Here is a 25,363-nt window from a genome sequence, read left to right as displayed (position 1 = left end):
GTGTGCTCTTCCGATCTATAAAATTTTTATATTCTATACTTATAGAATTTTTAAAATAATGAGAATTTAACAAAAATTTTACAGATTGTTCTTATATATGTTGAAAGACTTAAGACAAAAGCCGGAGTCGATTTACTGAAGCAATCCAAAATTATAAGGATTTTAATTTGAATTTTTTGGTTAGATTTGGCCATAGAATTCGAAAATTCTCAGGAAAAAAGCAACAGAAACATTTCTGTGCTCTAGTTCTGAATAAATGATAACATTCTGCACTTATTACTCAAACTATATGAGAAGAGCATATTCGTCAAAATCAGTCCTTTAACTTTTTGCTACTATTGTACGTATTAAACATCCTTAACTTTTTCGTTGATAAAAATTTCATTTGGTGTTTATTTCAGGTCGCTCGCAGTGCCAAGAGGAAAGCGCAACCAAGAGAAACGGAAAATTTAGTCGAGTTCTCGGAAAATTCGTTCGGCAAAACGCGGCGCGCGCGGTGGCCGCGATTCGCAGTGAAGCGCGAATTAGCGCGCGGCGGCGGAGGATGACCGCGGGGGTTCGGTGCCCGTGATATAACGGGGTGAAGGGGTGGGGCGCGCGGTAGAGTGCAGAGGGTGCCGGCCGGTTATCAGAGGGGTCGGATACGCGGAAGCGCGCGCCAGTCGACGGCGAGACTTCGCCCGCGCAGCTTCCCCGTTTGTTTCTGCCGGCGCCATCCATATATCCGATTCGGATCCGCGTTTGTCGTTCTCGCGTGCAATTTTCGTCGCGTGAAATCGAGTAGCTTTCGGCCAATTTAGCACTCGATTTTTTTCGCGCGAACGAATATATACGTCTCTCCGCGGAATACGAATACTCGCAAGTGGAGGAGGGGCCCACGTGACACAGTCGCGGAAGGAACGCGCGGGACCGTCGTCGATCGAGGAGTGACAACGACTGTCGTTCGTTCGCTTCGGAAGACAGGATCGTTTGATGTAGAGCGACGAGGACGATGACGAAGACGACGCGCCGATTTTTACTGCCGCTGCTGCTGTTGCTGCCGCTTGTAGGCGGTGAGTACCTTATAATCTCTCACGTGCGCACTTTCGTGTTGGAGAACGCGCGCAAGTCTCGGTGCAGTCGCGTGATCGCCAAGAAGTTGATGGCTATCGTTTCATTATTTAATGTGTGAGAAGTCGTGTAACAAGTTTGCAATTGAAAAAGTTTTATTATTCCATTATTGTTACAAGAAATTTGTGATTCTTTTCGTGCGAGATTTTCACGAGAGTGAGAAAAAAAACGCAACTGGTATTAATGAACAAAAAAATTTATAATTGGCAAAAATGTATAGTGAAAGCAGGTTTTATTAATCGTCATGAAAGTTGATAAAACAAGTGACAAATATTCAAATTAATGTATGCAAATCGAAAAGAACAAATTTGGCACACTGTTTGGGCATTGAATAATAAGAGAGAATTCACATTGGAGTGGAAAAGCAGAATGCAAAAAAGCAGAAACCAATAAGAGAAGCTTCTCTGTTGAGTTGCATTTAACTACCAAGTGCCACACTTCTAGTACTTGGTAGCTAAGTGCAAGTTTGATTGGTTTCTGCTTTTCCGCAATTCTGCTTTTCCGCGCCAATGTGAATTCTTCCTAAATTATTAAGAAATCATCGTTAAATACTAATGCACGCATACGCGATCTAAAAGTGACATCAAAATGTGGTATTGGCATTGCAAGTGCACTTAACAAATTTGCAAATAAAATATTAAATCCCTTACTTTTTTCATCGCGAAAAGTTAAGATTATTGAATGTCTATATCTGAAAGCCTGTAACATATCTTGATTTGCAAAACATTCTGACGAGTCACGTAAGTTGACAAATTAATCTCAATTTTTACGAAATAAATTGACAGCGTCGTAATCAAGTAGACGAAAGACGCGGACGTGATCTTGATTACGGTCTCTTCTTTGCCGCCCGTACTTACTTGCATCGCCGTGGCGATGACTTCTCGGCGGTCGCGCGACTTGTTGAGCCACCACCACCTCTCGGTGGCGAGGAAACGAGGCGTGCGCCGAATTCGCACGAGGCGGGACAGAAATTCCGCTTGACGAAAGTAGATTGATTTTCTTGCTCGGACAAACATCAGCGTTCCTACAATCAGGCTAAGAGGACGCGGGCGTCGTAACGTTTGCCATCGGTATTCACGCACGTGCCCTTAAGAAATACAATATGTATGTTATTTCCGATCGGAAATAACGGAAAGTTATCTCCAATTCGGTGAAAACCGCCGAAGGGTCGTGCAAGATCGGCCAAATACTACTATATTATGGAATATTAAATCAGTACCTGTACGTAATATCGCGTAACATATCTTCGTGAACTTTCGTGAATCTACTACATTCGATCACGTGTATTACTTTTTTACATGATGGAAAATATATTTTTATATTGAAATTTTAAATATATTAAATATAATTTGAATTGCTATAAAAATCTACTGTGTAAAGAGTATCAATAAGAAATGGATCATGAAGAATACAAAAATAGAATTAGTTATAAATACTAATAATAATGAATTGGATGTTCAAGTATTAATTTCCTTTATTTTATTAATAATATGTTTAAAGTATATCCTTAAAAAAATACCTCTAAAACTTTTTATTTCAATATTCTTCATATAATTCTTCAATTTTTATTTTTAATGTGAATACAGAAAACATCTGTAGATAAATTCAAATTCTCGGTGCTGGAAATAATCTTGATATCGAAGAAAAATGCATGTTCAAAAAGTGAGCGAGCAATATTCGCGTCTCATTTTCGGTGTTGAATCGACAAAATAGAGAGGTAGAGAGAAAGTATCTTGTTCTTTTATACGCGCTCTCGAAGAAGACACGTTTTCGCTTTTAATGTTTCTCATTCGACGAGTAGACATTTACTTCATCTCCCGTTCCGACGCGCGCGCGCGCACACACACACACACCTTAAAGTGTTCAAGTTCCTCGTTTGTGAAATGCAAGGGTGACGTTCACCCGGGTGTCCATTTTGCGGCGCATTGCACGCACGAAGACGGATACGACAATCGAAACAAAACGTGAGGAAAAAAAAAGAGCCGCCGTTAACCCAGTTTCTTCGCTATCAATCATCACACGGTATTCCATGTGGCACACGAGGCGCTGATAGAATTTCTGATGGAGATTGTAGAAAGATAGCTGCCTTTCGCGTTGAAATTATATACGAAACGCTTTTAAAAAATTCTACCGAGCGTCTATTCGTATTCTTCGAAAAACCGCGCAGTTCTTTTATTTTTTAATGAATTCTGCGATAAAATTCTAAATAATATATTTTTAATATTAATTTAATTTGGAATTCCTTCTCTTTTCTTTTAATATTAAATAAATTCATAATTGGACATCAGGAACTAAAATTCCTATAATGAATTCTTATATATAGCAAAGTTTACTTAAAACTTAAAATTATCATAGATATGGACTCTTTCTCTTTCAATGATTATATTTTATGATTACTTTTACAATTTTTCTAGTTTCTATTTTTTCTAAGCATTATTTATAATTAGATATTAGAAAATCACTTTTTCATTACTTTATGTAACAGCGAGTATAAAATCGAGTATGAAAATAAAGCGCATATTAAATAAAAGGAGGTTATCAGAAAAATTGATACTACATATAATGAATTAAACTTTATTGGCAGTATGCAGAATCATCTCGATGTCCCTCTTTTATTTTTTTATGAAGTTGACAATAGCTATTGTCATCTCAATTTTAATTTCACTTTGCGATAAAAAAAAGTTACCCTTGTTTTCCCTCACAACATATTTTTACATTAAAACTGCGCTATCATTATATAAACTCGAAAACTCCTGTTATTTCACGAGCGTGATATCTGAAAAAACGAATTCGCGCGCTGGAATACTCGTCGTGACAAACGAAACATCATAGAAAAACGCTGCACGGGAAATAAAAATAGTTCGAACGAAGTTGGAAAAATTGAAGAGGCAACGAGGACGCGTGCATTAAATCATAAAGCCACGCGAAACGATAGTGATGTTACGAGATCGAGTTTGATTTGAGTTTCCCGGAATCGAGCGATATGTGTCACGCGAAAGGGAGGAGATACGAACGGGGTAATCCCGGTGGTGTAAGATTTGCAAAAACGTCACGATTGATCCTCTTAATTCGTCCGCGCCGCGCCGCGGCCGGATCGTGTTTTCTGTATAAGCGCGTTGCAAATCGCGCGAACGCTTTTCCTCTCCCTTAGAAGCGCGGAATTATTCAAAAGCTGCGGTATATACATGGATTTCCTCGTGAAACGCCGTTCGATGTACCGCGGCGAGAGCCCGCCAAAGAAGGACAAACTCCGAGAGGTATATATACACACACCGACGAAACGTACGCGACACGCGCTCGCGCCCAGCCCCGGTACGCTTTCGCAATCAGCGCGCGCGAGCGGAATAAAAGGGTTGAAGCCGTTGTAAAACGCCTGAAAAAAAGAGAGAAAAAAAAGAAAAATATAGATGACCCGCTTTCTCCCGTTATCAATCATCGGGCCGGGCATTTGGCGCGGGAAGAACAGCCGGGGCAAGCTACGGGGATTTTAGCTACCGATAGAAAATTCTCCCGACAACAAATCGCGCGTGCGTCGCATATTTCGCGGCTCGCCGAGACTCGTCCCGAAAGCGCGACGATGATTACCCTTTTTTTGTCCTCTCTCTCTTTTTTTTCGAAAAAGAGTTGAAAGCGCATTTTTCGCTCGTCCGTCTGTCCGTCCGTCTGTCCGTCCGTCTCTCTCGAAAAGTTACGCTCGTGATCCATTACAATTGAATCACCTCGCATGTGTACATATATTCCCCTTGCGAAATATCGTTAGGTTGTATGCGACGCGAGAGAGGTCGGGAATATAAACAAAATAGTAATTTACGTGAGAGCGCGTAAAAAGGCGATGCGTGTTCCGTCGCGTGCAGAAGCGAAGTCGATTACGGTTATGGATTATGTTTGATGTGCGCGTGAACGCATGGGGATTCGGGATAATATTTGTATCCAAGATAACACTTGCGTCCGCGGAAGTTCGATGCCGATAGGAAATCGCATCACGTCTGCTGGAGCGAGTCATTCGTCGTATAGGTACTAAATCGCACCGTTACTCGCTGCGCACGCGGTCCATATTGCTTGCGGCCGGCAATTTGTCGAGCCTCTGTAAACGCGAAGGTTGACCGATCGATAATGGAAATATCGGTGTAAACGGAACTTTGTCCTTTTTTTATTTGCGTTTAACAGATTCCTACGATTTGTACCCGTTGTGTCAAAGAATGAAGTAAAATTAATGCTCAGAATGCTCAGAATTGACGTGTATAATATAAACGTCACAATTCTATCTAATACAAGAATACCGAGATTTATACTGTTTCTTTTAATTCTAGATTAATCAGATTCGCAATATTGATGAGAAAAAGAAATTAAAATTAGTCTCTTAAAGTTTGTTTAGGTCAACTACATGAATCAAATATTTTTATCCGTATTCTTTTATTGCGGGATTAATTTTTCGTAAATAAAATATGTAGTATATATATATAATAAATATAATTTTGTATGCTTTTAAATGATTATTTTTTAATAAATTTATGAAATAACGTGTGCAGAATGTGTGGTATACAAAATAAAGCGATAGCACTTTTTGCGCGGGATTTGATAAAGCCCCCGATAATGTGCGTTAATATTCATCATCGCCGAAAAAATATCCATCGACATTCGTGACACGTTCGACAGAGGCAGGCAGAGCAGGGGTGGTCCGCGAATTGCGAGATTTCCGGGAGGCTGGCGCGACATCGATGGTTTTCTGATTGACGAGCAGGTGCGGGGCGCATATCAAAAACAGTATTAATTAGCCGTCGAATCGCCGTTGATTTTCGACAAAGCGCCATGCCGACGTGGTTATAACGCGGCTATTCGAACGGCTGTGTTTATCAATTAGCCGCGGTGCACATGCTAGGTGCGTTCAGCTTACTCGCGTACAACACGGACAAAAAGTCGTCGAGCGGGCCAATCGCGTTAATATCGCAATTATCGATCGCGGCGCAACTGCCATTTCAGATCTTATTCGACGAGTTGTGATTTCTGCAAAAATTCTTCGTCTCGCGGATTGTTGCACGTTGTAAAAGAAAATGTATGCAATATATAATTGATTAATTGTATATTGGCTATGGCAGGTACGACGATAACCAAGAAAAATGTAGAACGGGGATCGTCGTGTTTAATTGCCGTCGAGTGGTTGCACTTCGCGGCTTAGGGCAATTGTATTTAATGATCAGGTTTCTTTATCGAGGGAGAGAGGGAGAACTCCTCGAGATTCGTACTGCGTTCTTTCGCGACGAAGGAAGAAACCCCGGAGAAAAAAAAGAGGAAGGGAAAAGAACAGGAAGATCCTCCCACGAAGGAATGGCGATCAGCTATTCCCACCCGAGGATCCGCTGAATATGCATGAAACAATCGCGTATCTCATGCAATTAGCCGAGGGAAATCTTTTTCCTTTTCTTTTTCTCTCTATCTGTCTGTTATTTCTTTTTTCTCCTGTCTCTTTTTTCCGCATATCTCGCTTTCTCTCTCTCTCTCTCTCTCTCTCTCTCTCTCTCTCTCGATCTCGCTCTTTCCCCCTCTTTCGCTCAGCCTGTTTCTATCTTCCGGCAACGAATGGTGGAAAACTTGCTCTAATCAGAGCGCATTTGTGATTTTCGCGGGCAAGCGCCACCGATGCAAATTGCATTTTGAATAACGCTGACACCGTGGACGCGGCCCAGTTCGTCGACCGATAAACGCAAACTCCTGCACCCTTTACGCCACTGCCGTATCATCCCTACAAACTCTCTATCATCCATCCTTTTATTCTTCTCTCTCTCTTTCTTCATTTCTCTTTCCCTCTCTCTCTCTCTCTCTCTCTCTCTCTCTCTCTCTCTTTCTCTCTCATCGTTCTCCCGCTGTAACTGGGGCGGTATACGACATATCCACACTTTTTTCCACCGCACGGGCGGCTTTTGTAACGCTTTTAGTTACACCGCCGGATTTACTCGCAGCTGACGGGATTATCTTTTTAATTCTCTACACGTGCACCACAAAACCGACGCGCGTTGATAAATCGCTATTAGAGGAGAATTGCCGATGTGCGGCTTTTACCATTTTCGCGAGTTTTTCCGTTGTAGCACACGATTAAGAATTTACATCGATTTACCTTCACTATTTATGTATCTAAAAGATATTGTGTTCGAGTTCATTTTTAACGAGATATATATTGGTTACGAGATATAACATAGTGTGAAACACTATTCGCGATCGTGGAACTGCTGCAAATATTACGAGTGTAAAATAAATTTTGTAGATCGTTTTATATATTAATACGAAAGAGTCGCGAGTAAGATGACTCTGGAGTTAAACTCGTAAATTTTACTTGTGAGCGTTTTACGTTAGACGTCAAGTCGCTTTCTTGATTATCTTAATGTTCCCTTACGTTATATTCATTATTCTAATAAACCCGGCCTACGTCTAGCCGAGATCTGCCAGCTTGACTAATGGCATATCCGATGAGATATCTCCGTCAGACAAATCGTTTCTAATAAAGTGCATTGAGGATTAATCCGGCAGAATCGTTTCTATAACAATCTCCAACTTTCATTATTTTTACTTTATATAGATTAAATTTAAAAAAGAATTTCGATTGCTAAAGAGTCTATCTCGTGGAAATTAAGCCTTCCTAAACAATTAGAATTTAGAGTTTCATCTTTTACGAGTCGCCACTGCAACTATATCTCTATTTGTATAGCGAGTGCAATTGTTAAAGATAATAATACTTAGTAATAATAATACTTAGTAATAATAATCCGTTTTAACTTATTCAATTTTATTCATATTCCGAGCTAAGCCGCAGCCGCGAGGTACATAATATTCCTCTTACTTACAGCACCGTCGTAGAAGTGCCAATGGTTGACAAAGAAATATTTGAACATCCGCACGAATCCCTCTCAGAAGTCTCGTAATTGTGCGCTTTGAAGTTCTCGACAAACATACCTTTACGACGCGAAATGCGACCTCCAAATCGCGTTTTAAACGTAGTAGCGAGAAACTTCGTCCAGGTGTAACACGTCCGAGCTTTCAACGCCGAGGAGCGAGTGACAGAGAGGGGGGAAGGGCGCGGGGAAGTAGCACACGCGGGGCGATCGCGAAAGCACATTTCGTTGACTCCGCAAACATTTTCCCTCGCGCGCGGACGTGTTTTTGTATTTTTCCGACGACCCTTCCTTTTTCGCCGAGAAAAGAGCACTCTGCGACTCGTCGCTATTCCTGTGTTCTCAGGAAACATCCATCCGCGGCCGCGTCCCACCGCCTTGTGTGTCTCCAATTAGTTATCTTTGTGCTCGAATATCGCGATAAGTCGATGTTGCTCGTGAAAACAATTCGCGCTGTCAAGAGATAAAAAATTATAATCTAGTCGATATTAATATGGAAACTTAAATGCTACACGGAGAGAATTTTCTTTTAAAATTTACCCTGAATATCATGTTAATCGTGGGACACATAGTATATTTCGACAAATTTTTTGTGATTTTTTTTTTTTTTTTTTTTTACTATGCACTACAATAAATTTGTTGTAGTATATATTTAAAAAAAATAGTAAAAATCACATAAAATTCAAAATACTACATGGAGAGAATTTTCTTTTAAATTTACTCTATATCATGTTATTTGTTAATCGTGAGACAACACAGTATTTCGAAAAATTTTATGTGATTTTTTGTTTTTTTTTACTGTGCACTACAATAAGTTTGTTGCAGTATTTAAAAAAAAATAGTGAAAATCACATAAAATTCGTTGAAATACTATGTTGTCCCACGATCAACATGATTTTCAGGGTAAATTTTAATATATAATTCTCTCTATGTATAAGCATGTCACTGATGATCTGGTTTCTGACATTGTTGAGTAATCTATTGTTTGTACATTTAATATATTGTTCGTCTCGATGGAATAGGCATTTGTTTTCTACACGTATTAGTAAATAAAAGTAAAGACTAATTTTTGCAAAAGTGGAAGCTATTGATTCGATTGGAAGCTAATTAAACTATTATATCCTCATATTTTTTAAAAATGAAATATTATCTATTGTATTTGCCCTAAGAGCGAAGTGTTCTCAAGAATTGCGGAGTTTTGAAAAATGATTCGCATCACCGAGAAATAGAATCGTTGAAATTGTAAGTTTTCCGATATGAGTCGTGCGGGGGATTGGTTCCCGGATACCAACGCAGTGGCAGCTAGGCGGCACACTTTCAGTTGGGATACTATGTCATCGATTTGTCGACAACAGATATTCCAGCTTCCAACATTACCCGAGCCATTTGTTGGAAATAATGTGTGTTCATCTCGCGGTACGCGCGAACACAAAGCGCATTAATTCTTTTACGATCCGAGGGCTTTAGTTTGAAATTAATTAAATTATATTCTTTCTTTCGGAGGAGAGAAAATTGTACGCGTATATTATAGCTACTGTAGCTATGGAATTTTTCTAGATTATTATTAGAATGGCATTTCAGTGAAAGTAGCGTAGAACGGAATGTGTGCCTAATACTTTTTATTTTACACTGTTTATTACGGAAGATCCCTTTGTCTCCGCGCACGCTAATATTAATTTTCAGTACTATGCGTTTCATATCGCTATACGTTCATAAGAATGTCATATTATGGCTAAAAAGGGTATGCGATGCCGGATAATTTTGCACGTTACAATCTGTCGTTGTGCGCCTGAAAGTATCAAGATATTTTACTGCATTAACTTATGGGATATTTTTGTTCTACAAAAGATTAAGAAATTTAATGTCAGTATAGCATATTGCGTACAATATACATTTAGGATTAGAATTCCGCGTGACGCTATTCATGCCGGAGTAATTAAATTATTTTCTTATTTATGCCTCCCCCCCTCCCCCATTAATTTAATTAATTCCGCAGCCTTTTTCAGACGTTTCACGTTTCGATTGACATTTACAGAACTCAACATGCGCGCCGCACTTAGCGTTGCACGCGTTAGACGCGTTACGGGGCAAAGCGTACCGTTTGTACGTGACCGAGCCCTCGTTAACGAACATTACCCCGACCTCGGGTGCGAGATACAGGCTAAAATTGACCCACACTGTGGTCCGTGGGTGCGAAAGGGTGGAGTTTCGAGGTTTAGGGTCGCGATTCGGCACGAGCACGGCCGGCGTGGCCGCGCGAGTCCACTGCGGCGACGCGGGGTTCAACGCACCCCCCTCCCCCCTCCTCCCTCTTTTGCCCCTCTTTGGCTGTTTTAAGCGAATTAGCGCTAGAGAACTTTTGATGGACATAGAGAAACACACGCCGGGGGCAGTGATTATCGTGATTAAACGTTTCCGCGTATATATATACACTGCGGGACCGCGTGCTGTATATCTACGCTTCGCGTGTAAGCTGCAGTTGCATACGCGCGATAGCCATGTGCGTTTGTCAGCACGAACGGACGACCTCCGGGAGTTTTGATTTTACACCCCGACAGTCACGCGACTGCCAAACAAGAGTTCCGGTGTGAAACTCGTTTTCGAGACTTCCCCTTTCTCTTCCTTTCGCGATCCACTTGTGGGCGCTTTCGCCGAACGAAGATTTTATTAGATTTATTATTCCGATCGATCGATCGATCGCACTCGATGTATGTCTCAGATTCGGCCGAGCGTAAAATCCCACGTGAAAATACCTCTAATATCGCCAACGGCGTGGGTATACAACTTGCGCTATTTGTGTATTAAATTAACCATTCTGTATAGAAGTTCCTTCGTGAACACTCGCTTGGCTCGCTTCCTTAAGTGACTCCTTGTCTTGTTTTAACTTGAGAGAAAAGCTGGATTTGTAAATTCTACTTTTAATCAAAACCAACGGACGCAGCGCGTAATGGGCTGTAAGAGGTAAAAACCACCTCTCAAAGTTAAATCGGTGTTCCTATCTTTGCGACAGCGACTCGTAAACCCTGCAAAACAGCGAGGTAGATACGGACAATAGTCGTATACCAAGGAACAAGATGTCAAGTTGTAACAACCAGACACTGCGGCGTCAAATGAAAGATACACTGGCGCAACTGCGAGTTGCGTCTGGTTTATGTTCGAAGCTTTACCTTTAGTTAATTTAAATTTCATGAAAAATGAGAAACAAACAGCAGGTATTCACAAATAAAAAAATTTTTTTACGCTACTTCGCGCATACATAAAAAGATAAATTTTCTTATATTATTATACTTTTATTTCTCTCGGGAATTAATGTAAATAAATTTAAAAATATGGGAAAAAGCTGTGAGTATACACATATTCGGAAAAGGTTTAGTCTATTAAGAATTCTCTCACAGATATCGATTTTATTTTATTTTATTTTTTTATTTCCACGTGAAAGAAGGAACCATTGTCACTGAATATAAAAGCTGCGATGTCACTGAATGTAGACATTTCCCTTGCAAAGAATTTCGGCGACCGACGTGACGGGATTCTATCGTTAGTCGGTGGATCTATCATCGATTCAAGCGAGATGCAGGCCGCTTCCTAGCCTAGAACGCATAAACATTCCGGTGCAGCGACGTGAAAGAGGAAACCGAAGTGCGACTCGTCGCACGACGTGTCAGACGTGTTGCTGGAAAGACTCCCGGCGGGATTCGAAACGGGATTCAATTTCCCGAAAGGCGATCCTCGTTCCGCCGAGTCTCGCAACTCTCGCGCTATCGGCTTGACGGGCGAGCGAGGAGGAAACTGAGAATGTAGCTAGCTCCAAGAGAATGCAGGGTGTGGGATGCTCAGTAGACGGACGACAGAAAGAATAAAGAGGGACGCGCTTGCGCGCGCGCGCGCGAGAGAGAGAGAGAGCGAGGCAGAGCGCAAGGTGGAACCGGAAGTTCGTCCTGAATCCACGAATCGCAATGCGGGGCTGCGCTTCGGCCGGAAGTCTTTTAGAAGTTTGATTAAACTTCGACCGCGCGCGGGACGCGTGCTCGTGAAACATTGGTCGTTCCAGATTGCAGAGAGCCGAAGACAGATAAAAGGCTGTGCGCGACGAGGTAGGACATGAATTTTGAAATTCGAATGGAAGGTCCGGCGAAATGCGGCGGCTGTGGATTGGTTGAGGGTTGAAAGCTTCCGCGAGGAAAAGATTTTCTATCTGAAGCGCAGATCGTGATGAATACTTATTTCGAGAAAAAAAGATCCAACATGTATTTTGCATAATAGTATCATATCAGATAATATTTTAGCAATTCTTGCAGAAATTTATTACTGGAAGATAGTGATTAATTACTTATTTTGAATATTAAAAGCACTGCAACAATGGTGCTTTTAATGTTCAAAGTAAATAATTTCCAACGTTAAATCAGCCTCTCTCTCTCTCTGTGTGTGTGTGTTAAATTGGATTTCTGTAAGAGAAGGACAAGATAGGGACCCAGGAAATTTTTCATTTTCCTTTTATATTGAGAGTTATCGTTTTTGCGAACTAGCGTGTCTTCAATTTATTTCGTGATCTCTTTATTATTCAAGGACTTAAAACTTATGGCTAATATCACCTCATGACTCTCCATTACGATAAAGTTCTTCCTTCGTTACATTCGTGTAATCTATTATGCTATTAAACGGATCGTGACACGACCGACGTCGTGCTCCTCGTGAAACTGTCTTTGCAGTTAAATCGAAAACTCTCTCGGTCACTTTCTAATGAAAGAGAGACTTATCGGGGATAAGGGCGACGGTCGACAACATAAGGGTGGCACCGGAAGAGTCTCGAACAGATACAGGAATGGAGATGCCGTGGATGTAGGAATGGAATTCTAATAAGTTGCGAGACAGTCCGCGTGCAATGTTAACCGAGTTTAATGGGAAAACACGAAAGAAAAGGATAATCTGTAGTTTCTCAACTATTTCTCTGTTCAAGTTTCCCGTGAGAACGTTCGCGCAATATTGGATGTTATCCCAGATGCGCTAACTCCGGGATCAAATACGACAAATGGGAAAAGTTAAGATTAACGAGCCGAAATGAATGTTTCTCGTATGAAATAATATACGTCCGTGCGCGTGCGCGAACGCTGCAGAACGTGAGAACGTGAAAATGTGACAAAAAAAGCTCCGCGATCTCTTTCATATTTCCCTCTTGTTCTCTATTTACAACAGACAGGATAGTTCTTCACAATCCAATTTTAACTTTATTTCAGTTCGGCGTAACTTAATTTAGAATAATAATTTAATACTATACATTGTTTGTCGTACGTATATCATATTTTAATTAGAAACGACAGAGAAAGATAAAACTTTCGGCATATCATTACCGCTAAACCGTGAAAAATTATAATATATGTGAATCATACGCGGTAAATTACTTTCTTTTGAAAACCCATTCAGAAATTTTCTTTAAAAATAAACACATAACTCATCTATGTATTTTATTTTAACGATCCTAATTTTTTTTAAATTATTCAGTCAGATAACGGCGTTATCTTTGTAATTCGCATTTCATCGCGTGACTTTTGTTACGGACGAGATTTCTGTATGCGCAGCGGGGAAAGAGTTGGAGATATGAATTTTCGAGGTTGAATCTGAGAGTACGGGACGCCTGTGAATGTATCTAAAAATCTAGGAAACGAGATTGCACGAGGGGAGAAAGCGCCGAGGAGGTATCTGGAATTTAAATGCGAGGTATAAAGCGAAATGAGTTTTACATGAGGCGATGAAGTCGCCTGCTGATGAAATGGACACTCTTTCGCCGCAAGTGGCGAAACGTCCTGCTTAAGGTGAAATATATCAAAAGGGGAAAGATAAACCGCGACCAACGTAAAACAAAATATAACGCGATAGTTTATTATTTATATCATTGAATTATGTATATTACAAAATGCACTTTATTCTTACTTTATTCTACTTCTTTACTACGTTTCGCATTATATTTTTACAAAAGATAGTAACAGGCGACGATATCTTTTTTTTCCGTTCTTGCTAAATACCTCGTGGAGTTTTAATAACGCGAAAAGAAGATAAACTCTTACTGCTTGTTCAAAGAAAAATCTGGAAATCCGGAATTATCAACCGCTCGAAAAGTCGCCTTAGTGCCAGCGCCGGTGATTTAAAAGTCAAACATAAAGCCGAATGAGTTCTGTGCGAGCCGGCGAAGTCGTTCCTGATGTAATGGACACTTTCTGACAGTACTAAACGGGAATAGTAGCTACACTCTCGTTCCCGCGGAAACGAGAAATTTAAAGCACGCGGATACTCTCGTGTCTACCTGCGTCACCGCCGATATGAACAATACGGCGGTGTTTGAAATAACCGACGCAGTCTTCATTCTTTAATGAGTCTTTCTGGGAGAAGATAAATTATTTTGCAGCTATTATCAGCGGGCGAAAGAAGTGCGGAAGATGTCGTAAAAAAAATAATTGAAATTCGCGTTTTTATCGCGATGTAGAAAATTTATGCCACGAATTTTCAAGTTTACAAGTTTGCCCGAGGGAAAATTTTTTAAGAGAATTTTTTTTTTTAGAGGATAATGTATAAATACATCTCTCCGTATATGTACGCGTTTTAATCGAGATAGCAAGAGAACGGCAAGTGTGTATGCGCTGTGGCGATTTATCTTCTTCCGCTGATGCTTGTTTATTCGGCGACAAGCAGCGAAACTTGGAGGCAACACAATCTACGAGGAGTGGACGGAAGACTGCAGTGAACGATTTGAAAGTCCGACGTAAGGCGGAATGACTTTTACGTGGAGGAAAAGTCTAGCATGGTTCTGCTCTCTGCTATAGCACCTGTTGGCATACAAATCCCATAAACTAGATTTTCCGTTCGCAAACAAGTGGGAGCACTTAAGTAATTGCTACATTCTTCTCCAGCGAGTTTCCGCGGAACAACCGCATCTTTTATTTTCAGTCCTCGTTTGTCCTGAATTCGTTAAGATTTCTCACTCGTAAAAATTTACTGCCGTGGGGGGTTGCTCTTACTTCAGACTATTGACTTGAGAAAGACAGTATAGACAGACTCGTTTGATATCGTTAACATCGTTTCAGTTGTAGACCGAAATATTTAAAGTTCATTCTAACTCAATGTTCTTTCTTGCTCGTCTGTCCTTCCTGTCTTCGCCGACTACTTTTTCTTAAGAGACAAATTCATGAAAAATATATTGTAAGCTATATGCGGAATGAAATGTGACGAATATAGAAAATGCAGTTCCAAGCAATATAAGAAAACACACACATTTAAAGAAATTCAAATCTTAGATGTATCGTAAAAAGTATGATGGGAATATTATAAAATTCATCGTGATGAGAGAATTTTTAGGGTGTACAAAATAAATAAGTACGACAATAAGTTTCGGGAATTATGTGAACTTAATATAAGTCTTCGAAATGTAAAACTGTATTTAAGAGAAAAATAAGGATATATTTCTTAAAATATACATATACCGAATTTACAATTAAACATTCCTTTTCGTTTTCAATTATACATTAAATTGCGTCAGACAGATGCATTTTGCTGCGTGCGTCTCATGCAATATTAATTGGCACGTATGTATAAACTACCGGCGCGAAGTCCATCCCGTAGATCGTAGTAGGTGCTTTAATGTCGCGTGATGGTTTGAATTAGAGATCGCACGTAATTGATATTCCTTTCCACAAATGGTGGGTGCGGCGCATTTGATCCCGCGACTGAGGTAGAAAATATTGACGAAGCTATACGGGGGAGAGTTTCCATGTTAATTGAATCGCCGAGTTAAACGATTTGCGGACAGTCTATCAGTGTGTTTGTGGCTGTGTGCGCACACGTGTGTGTGTGTGCGCGTGTATGTGTACGCATATATCTATCGAATTATTTCCTTTGGTTTCTGGGGGTTTTGTGCGCATATACGTCGCGAAAAGCGAAAATATTGCATCCCGTAACGGCTCACGTTCGAGTTAAGCTCAAGGGCGGGATTTATCGCGAAACTCTTGTAAACGTCGGCCCCTGTGTGACACACTATTGCGATACCCGATGACTCTCAGCAATACAAAGCTACTTGATACATTTTGGCGTTTCGCTCCGTGCGAATGCGATTGCAGGATTAAACGCGACGCGCGCGCTGTTTGCTTTCAATATTTATCCGTGTATACCTCTGAATGAATGCTTTGTTGCATATGATACAAATTAAATAAAAAAAATTCTGTCGCGCATTTTATCACTTTTATATATTCTCTCTTTCTCTCTGTGACAAATATATTTTATTTATTTGTTCCAGAGAAACCTCAATATATCATTGCAGTTTAAACTTTCTAAAGATCATTAGTTTAGAAATTTAAAAAACGCGTAACATGTTAACATTAATATTTTTTTAGATTTCTTAATTATCTTTTATTTTAGACATTTTAGACTCATAAAATGAATTGATTAAAATACAGTGCTTTTGCTCGAGCGTCGATACGTCAATTACGACATGACGAGTCCTGAAAACCACATTTTAATCGGAATCGACTTTTCGCTTGTTCGCGAAACGTCAGAAACTTTTCACTCGTCTGGAATACCCAAATATAGCATTCTATCCATAGAATACTAATGAAAAATAGAATGATTTTCGAACAGCAAGTTTTTACGCGACCTTTTAACTCGCGCGGGAAGGGTGGGAAAATCGATATTATTTGTTTTGTTAGCAATCACTGACTCCGAAATTTGTCAGTTGGAAACTCGTGGTTTCCACAATTTACAACAACTGCATTATATATTTCCTGTTTTAACAACAACAAAAAAAAGGGAGAATGCGAATAGTCAAACTTTAGTCGCACGAAATCCGATCTTATAGCATGTGGATTCGTGACTCATGGCGAGCGAGAACGAACGTCGCGGCGAATAAATGTCCGTGAAGTGAATAAATTCAAATGGATCCCTCGTAAAATAGTTTCCCGCCTCTCTGCATGCCTCTTAGCTTTTTTTATGTCCGCCGGTGGTTTTACGGCCGCGCGTGTATATAGCTCTCAACATAACGGCGTGCGTCGGTAATGACGCGACGGCGAATCCCGTCGTCCACGTCCTACGCGCGCGATGTCGGCTCGAACGTTGACCGTAACTCCTGCTTTCTCAAATTGCGCTTAACGTTTTAGGTCTGCCGATGTCATCACGTTTATAATGCCGCTATGTCTATATTAGAAAGATAAAAGAACTGAAATTATGTCTACATTGATGGAAGATCTTGGATCAAAAGTTTTCTTATTTTTTTATAATAAATTCTTGTTCACATGAAGGGAATATAAAAGATTCAAGTATAAGCGATTTATTCGTTTAATCGGTAAATAGGTATATATAGATGTTACTTATCTTGTTATAATTAGTGAAAATTTGATAAGATAGATCTTTTATTAATGTTTCAATACCGTACGAGTTAAAATAATTATTACTAGAAAAACAACTCATTAATATTCTAATCTTATCGTTAATTAGTTCATGTAAGGCTGCAACTTTTATCTTCGTGTAGATAATATTTAAAGCGAACAAACATGAGTTAATATAATCTGCGGCATCTACACGTTAAAATGTTACAGACTCCTCTGCACGCCCATAAAGTACAGCCCTGTAATCCGTTCTCACAGGGCTAATTCACAGCAAACTGCAATGAAAGTTTCGAAGTAACTGCTGCATGCTATCGGTTGCAACGGCTCAGTGAAAATCATTGGGAAATAGAATGAATCTGATCCCTGCCAACGCGTTTGCTTGCAGGTAAAGATATAATGCAATTTCAAATGGCGATGTTCGCGGAATACGGCGGAAAATTATGGCCGACTCGCGCTCTTCGTCGCATATGTCGCTTTTATGGCTCTGTCGGCGAGCCATATTTGCGACATTTGGGTTCGGAATGGCGCGTTCCGGATGTCAGATGTACTAAGATCTAACTCAATTTAATGCTTATTATTCAATGATAGGGAATTATGTCATATAATTTATCTTTACGACTCGTGAACATCACATAATAAAATTCAATAAGTGCGACAGATAATATTGATGTCCGGAATGTATCGTGAATCTGCTAAAGCAGCGGAAGTTGCTTTACGCGCCGAGAAGTGCGACGATTTCGAAAAAGCGCATTCGCGTGTTTACGCAACGACCGTCGGCGCGTCGTTCTCCGACGAGTTTTTCGAGACGGCTTGCTCGAGGGCTCCGCTCGAGGGCTCGAGCCCGCTGTTTTCGATGCAAATCGTCTCCGGTTACACAAGAGCGCACCGCGTTCCGTAATCCCTCCAACGCGGAAATTCAAATTATGCGTCGCGGAATGGAAATTCGCCGGCCGCATAAGAATGCCGCGCTAATGGGGCGGGATAGACGACGGGGTCGATTCTTTTCTTTTTTTTTTTTTTCACGCGACAAATGTATTCGCTACCGCGAACGTCGCGGTCGGTTACGATAAACGTTTGTCGTACGTCGATTTTGTTCGACGAGCATTCCCATCGCGGGAGCGCGCGGAAGTATAATATAGTTGAAATGGCGACGTATCGGATGGCGCACTAACTTTTGTCATGAATCTATTATGAGCTCTTCCTTATTCTTGAGTTCCTGTAACAAAGTACTACGACATCGTATCGCAATGGCTTTGCAGTTTTATGGCTTATATTACATGGGTATATCAAGATACATGAACTTGTTACTACACAAGATACGGCGATACAAATATTTTACATATGGAATGATTCTAAAATTGGAGATACAAAAATACGTACGGGATTGTAGAATAAGTCTTTCTACGTATTGGATTTCGTTCGAGAAAATTGAGTTTGAAAATTGGAAAATTGCGAATATATGATTCATCTTTTTTTTTTAAATACCAAATATCTGAGATATTTTTATTACACAATTTTTAGTCTGAAGCGTGCACTTACATTTCGCATTCGTAGAAGAAGATTGAAAGCGAAGGTAGATGAAGCCATTTGTTAGATGATACATTGTACGATAGTCACGTAAGAAGGAAATTAATCTCGTAACATAAAGGACTTCTTTCGACGGATACAAACAATTGTCTATCCATTTACCAATGCCCTGGAAAGACTGCACTCGTTTTAGCTTTTGTTGTTCATTGTGCTGCGGTTTCCGTGAGCGAGCAAGAGAATATATGGAATGCATAAATCTGTTTAGCTGTTGAATTCACTGTGTTGACATTTACACTGCATACAATGTGCAGTGCAAACCGATGTTTGCCGTACGAATGGTCAATTGATTTAATGCTGCAAAGACATACGCGTGTGTTTTTATCGGTATGACATTGTTTGCCGTGAAACAAAAGCGCTGGCGTATCTCCATTTTATTCGTGAATTTTTATTCGCGATCTCATGTGGTAAATGTGCAAATTTACATTTTTCTGCTTCATATAATAATAACGAGAAATAATAATGAGAAGATGAACGCGTTAGAATTGCCGCGAGGAAATGTAGATTGCGATACAATTACGTCGAAGATTACGAGAGCTATCACTTATTCCTTCGTCCACGTTCGGCACGCGATGTTCCCAAGCTGGAGGCGCATGCACGACGCAAAGATGTCTCAAGCATGTAAATTCGTGATTAAGGACGTTGCTTTCCATCAGAACTTTAAATTACTTCCGCTATGTTCACGGGGATTCAAAGAGATTAGAAAAAAAAAGAGACGGGGAAAATATTTCATCGAGTCTAACGCCACCGTGCATTGCGAAAAAGAGAGAGGGAGAGTGAGAGAGAGAGAGAGAGAGAGAGAGAGAGAGAGAGAGAAAGAAGTGTTTCTTTCTCCGTATTATACTTTGTTCTCGACTTGTACACGCTCGTGCGGCCGTATTCCCAGTTCGAGAACCGAGGGAATTTCAAACAGTCCCATTAGGGCGCGGCGTGGTACCGGCCGATTTATAATTCCGTATGCGCCTCGGAATTATTAATGCGAAAACTTTTCTGAGAATCGAGTCTCGAGCGTCCTAGAAACCGAAGGAAGGAAGGAAGGAAGGTGGATTTTCTCTGTGTAACGTCTCCTTCATGTTAACACATTGCTCTTGACTTGCCTTGCTTTACGCGCAGCTACTGACCTGGTTACATCCTTACATTAAACGGGTTTAATAAAGTTTATTTAACGGATAAATTGAAAATTGACTTTTTCTCGCGGAAGTCTCACGTCGATCTTTGTCAGAAATTTTCAACAAGAATTTGTACATAATATGTAAGACACCACGCGTGATATATTTTTATATTAAGAAAGAGAAGAGACGTCGTCAATACATTTGAGCTGTGATTTGAAGATATTAATCTTCGTGTCATACCTTCTCTCTTAAAGTTGCTAACTGTGGATATGAAATAAATGAAATGTTAAGAACAAAGAAAAAGTAAAAATGAATACTCAGACGTGCCATTTTAAAGCGAATTCCCGCGTCTCGCTCTTGCTCTGCTAAAAAACTGACGAAACTTCTGAAATAGATCACATTAACAAACTCCAGTTCGGACAGCGCAACTTTATTTCGCAGAGATCATAATTCTCTCTCTCGCGAGTGGAAAGAGTGTGTATAGGTGTAGGGGGCGGAGGAGAGAACATCAAGAGCGCCTCGACTGACGCCGCGTTCCTCGACTCGACTTCGTCAGAAAGACTTTCGCGTCCGTGTAGCCCGTTTCTTTTCAACTGGCACGTAGAGAATCGCTGTAGCATCGTATTTCGAAGCGGGGAAAGTTCATCGTGACGTACGACGAGCAGAGCAGAGCAGAGCGGAGCAGAGCAGAGAACATAGTTCTCTCGTGCGCGGGGTACATAGTTCCCGTCGTTTCTCGCTTCTCACACGCGCTCCAGCGTGTTTCCGGTACGTTAAACTTCCGTAAGGAAGAGAGGATAGCTCGTGCCTCCGATCGAAAGTAATTAAATTCTCAGCGACACGCGCTTTTCTCTGCCCGCGCGTGTGTTGTGTGTTGTCGCGCGGCGGAACGAAAAAATAGACGCCAGCCAGATGTTGTCTATTATTCGGGAAATACCATCGGCCATTCGGCTTGCGGCGACGCTTAGAAAAAGTAATGCATAGAAAATGAGATAAATTTGCAATGCATTGTACGGAATTTTGCCGCGCGAGATGCAATGAAACATTCATGCCCTTCTTCCGCGTAGGAACGCAGGCCGACGGGGGTATCATGCGTTGAAAAAATCGCGAATATCAGTTAAAAAAATTGGCGTGTCGCTTCTTCTGACACATAACGTTTGATTTACGGCGGCATTGTCGATACAACATGATTTATACGCCGCTGCTCGTAAGTCTGCGAAAAAATTAAAGAAATAGCATCGACGCCAAAATATTGATATTATCGTTATTCTTCTGCAGAGATTTATCGTAAAATATTGTAGCGCGTGATATAGCCATGATATAGTGTGCACGTAGCTTTTCAAAAGTTATTTCGATATTAAAGACATAGAAAACGCTCTCTCTCTCTCTCTCTCTCTCTTCCGCAATCAACACTCTTTTACTTTTCTATTTAGAAAAGACTTGGTGAATCACGTTAAGATTTTCATTCGTTTTGATTTGATCGAGATAAAATTCCATCAAAAAATCATAAAAGCATAATATATTAAAAGTTTTTAATTTCTATGAGCAAATAAGACTTCATGAACTGTGTTGGAATAAAATATTTTTTCTTCTTGTTTATTTGATTGATAAGAGAATGAAAGAGTAGACATACCGTATCGTATTTCTTTTTGTATGATTTATAAAATGTGTATGTAACTGATTTCTTTCGGAATAAAATGTATCTTTATCCTTTTCTCTAAAATTACAAGATAATAAGCATTTCCATATAAGATTACAGGTTTGGCGTTTTACATTTTTATTATATAAAATCTTATTTATACGTCTTGTTTGTAAAATGGAATATTTCTCTTATACCGAATTATTTCAACTCAGATAATGCGATGACATCACTAAAATGAAAAAGGGTGATAATATATTGAGTCCACAGAGCATTAAAAGATGAGATTTTTGCCACAAAAAAAGTAAAAAGTGTAAAAATGGAAATTTCACGGGACGTGCAATCAGCCCGATTACGATTGTAGGCTTCAAACGGTTGGGTCGATAATCGAAGAAACCGCCAGCCCGGCCGCGGCTAGAATTGCCCGTAACAATGGCATGATTAATTCCACGCTAATTGGCTGGGTGCCTCCGCGCGAATGCGAGTGTACGCCCCCGGCGTCGTCGACTTCGTCGACTTCGGCGACGTCGGGCGCCAGTCGACGTCGTATAAAAGCGCGTCTCTTTATCTCGACGCTCGCGAACCGTAACGCTCGCACAATGGGGGGATAAAATTGTGATCGTATTTTTCGTTCATTCCCCGCTGATCCGCACTTTCGCGCTCAGTCATTCCCGCGCCGCGCCGCATCGTTCCATTCTCCATTCCCGTCCCGTCACGGATTCGCGCTACTGACCGACTCCTCTCTCGCTTACTCCCAGATTTTATATCGCTGAATCAGCGGATTTATCCGACGCGTGTGTGCGTGCATGCACGAGGATAAACCCCACATAATCCGGCTGCCCGTGATTGCTATGTGACACGGCCGGAGGGGGATGTAGCCGTGCATCCGCCATAGCAGGACCGCGAGTTCTGTCATTCGGTATTCGGGCAGTCCGCATACCGAATCAGAGGTCGACCGAACCAGATGGAGGTCATTCCGCAAGCCTTTGCGTTTATTCCGGCGTTTTTCCGTTCTCTTTCATCTCTCCGTTTGCCTTTCAGCGTGCTTCACTCCCCCGCTTCCTCTCGCGGCTTCACCGGAATTTGCTCTCCGCGCGTCTAGCGAGTTTTTAATTCTCGCCAGAGGCTTTTAAGCGGATTAAAAGTACGGTATTCTACGAGCTAATTAGCATAATAGTTATTTAATAAGATAGCGCAGCTTACGATGCGCATTGGAATGGTTTTCGGGGGAGACGTGGCTTTTACCTTGGTTTGCATTTGAAAAATAACGTTTCAATGACTTTTATCATCTACAAGATATACATATATATGGTATATATTTAGTAGATGATAAAAGTCATTGAACGTTTTATATATATATATATATATATAATATATATATATATACAATATAATATATATGTATATATATAAGATATATAAAATACATAAGAACAATGAATGAATGAAAATATGGTGAAATCAATAAATTGTTTTCCATGATCTTTGCAGTTCTTAAAACAAAAGACTTTTAATAATTTTATCACGAATTTAAGTTTTCTTCTGCAGAGTAGAAGATATTTATATAGATTTTTAGATTTTTTTTTAGATATTTAGAAGATATTTGTTTAAAAGCATTTATATTTTTATTTTTGCTATTTTATCTAATTGTATACATTTCTGTTTTTTGCTCCTTGTATTTATATTATTTGGAGAGTTTTCACGTTTTCGTTGAAGCGAATAACTCTTTTATTATGTGAGATTAATTTTAACATAGTAGACTCTCTTTGCGCTTTCCCGATTCATAATTAAAGATGCGTGACATACAATGACGAATAATTCAGATGCCACTGGAAGCACCCATGAAAAGTATGATTTCAAAAGAGATATGTATGAAAGGAACGAGAGAAAGAGAGAGAGAGAGAGTGTGAGAGAAGAGCATCTCGCACATTCGGTGCGCTCTCGCATTTTATTTGCCGCGCATACGGAGCATATGCTGCAAGCACAAATACGTGAGAGCCGAGTGCATACCGGTCGTGATCGCGGTTCGAATAATAAGAGAGTTATCAAAACACATCGGAACGAGTTAGAACGTACGCGCGGAAAGTTATCAAAAAAGCACCACGGCAGCTCGGAAACTTTGCGAGCTATTCGCGGCGATGTTTTCCTTTCCTCGAGCGAACTTCATCTCTCTGACCTGTACCGCAGTTATATCATTTCTTTTCGCTCTGTTTCTCTCTCTCTCTCCCTCTCTTTCCCTCTCCTCGCGGAAATCAATCGCGCGTATAATAAAGTTAGCCGCCGACGTAATGGCGAGATACCGGCGGGAAGTGAATCGCCGCGGGGGAAGGCGACGACGATTTCCCCCTCAAAGAACGCGGTGCTGCGAGAGGGAGGAACATCCCGGACTCGGTTAATTAAATCCTTTCTGATCGCTCTCCGGCGCTGCCAGCGCCGCCGTTTTATCCGCCGTTTTGTAAATCGACCGGGCGGGCGTCGAGCGACATTTTTATGGACGGTACTCTCGGCTGAGCAGTTTCGCGTGTTTGTGCCCATGTTTATTCGGAACTTCCGTTTGTGTTATTCTTCATCGTTTTATTCGCATCACCTGCAGCATCGGGCTTTTTGGCATTCGGGCTTTCGTTTTGTTTCAGCGATGTAAATCGCGATTGACGGACTGTCGTCGCGTACGCAACGAATCGGCGATTTGGCATATTTTTTTTAGGCATATTTTGATCTTTCTTCTATAACCTGATATCGCGGCATGAATTTCCGTAGCAGTTCCCCCGACGTGACACTTGACTCACGTCTGACTTTTACAACAACGTTAATTTTGTATGAAATTGTCGGCGAAAGTCAAACTCACAAAAAGTGCGTCTATTTATTTTGCGTTTCTACATTTACGTGCGCGCGCTTTACTACACGCGATGTTTTTCGCGTGGGACGGATATTTTTCATAACGAAGAATGAAAATATAATTTTACATTATGCGAAACATACCATGTGCGGTATACGTGTCATGAGAGAAAAGTTTTCATGAGTATCCATTTTCCCCCGTCACATATTTAATGACGGAGAATAGTATTATGACGTACATTGTGCAATATAACTTTACAATGAATGAATATTATCCGCGTCATGTGAAAGGTATCCTACATTCTCGGTATTACAGATATCGCGGGGACTAAATTCGCCTAATTAATTTTAAATTAATCGCCGAGGTATATAAGTAGGTATATCTACGCGAGATAGATGCCAATATAATACTCGCATAATTTTTACACGTATAATAAATGTATGTAACGAAATTACAGAAGTTTCTGCACCGCGTGCGCGCGAGAAGCGTGCGGCGATGCCTGACGTATATCTTACATACATAATTTTTATATTGTGTACCGAGAAAATTATACGGCCGCGAAAGCACCGTAAAAGCACCCAGTATTTGTCTTGGGATTTTGAACGTTACGTAAATTGCTTTTAGAAAAATCCGTGGCCGCGCGCGATATTGTTGCCCCGGCGCGCGATTTTAATTACGCGCTCCACTTACGCCATTATAATTTATTTTCCATGTCGCTCTCCCCCCGCCCCGGTTTTACGCCGTTTCGTCGGCCATAGAAATCCGGGCCAAGCGCCGGGCACAGCGCGGCGACAATATCGTTCCGACGGGTGCGCTTGTAGGTTTCGCATCGA

At 40.7% G+C, this 25,363-nt stretch overlaps 1 protein-coding gene across 1 annotated transcript in view; it reads left to right on the top strand.

Annotated features, from left to right (window-relative positions):
* Positions 1 to 670: 670 nt before the first annotated feature.
* Positions 671 to 25,363, top strand: part of LOC105453133 (hemicentin-1-like) — a 173,725-nt gene continuing 149,032 nt past the window's right edge. The window contains exon 1 of the mRNA XM_011694858.1: positions 671 to 1,052. Coding sequence (XP_011693160.1) covers positions 992 to 1,052 — 61 coding nt within the window. The 5' untranslated portion in view covers positions 671 to 991. The remainder of the gene's footprint in view (positions 1,053 to 25,363) is intronic.

The sequence above is a fragment of the Wasmannia auropunctata genome, unplaced genomic scaffold (assembly GCF_000956235.1).
Source record: "Wasmannia auropunctata unplaced genomic scaffold, wasmannia.A_1.0 LD336002.1, whole genome shotgun sequence".
In the NCBI taxonomy this organism is placed as follows: domain Eukaryota; kingdom Metazoa; phylum Arthropoda; class Insecta; order Hymenoptera; family Formicidae; genus Wasmannia; species Wasmannia auropunctata.
This window is presented reverse-complemented; position numbering and strand designations above follow the sequence as displayed.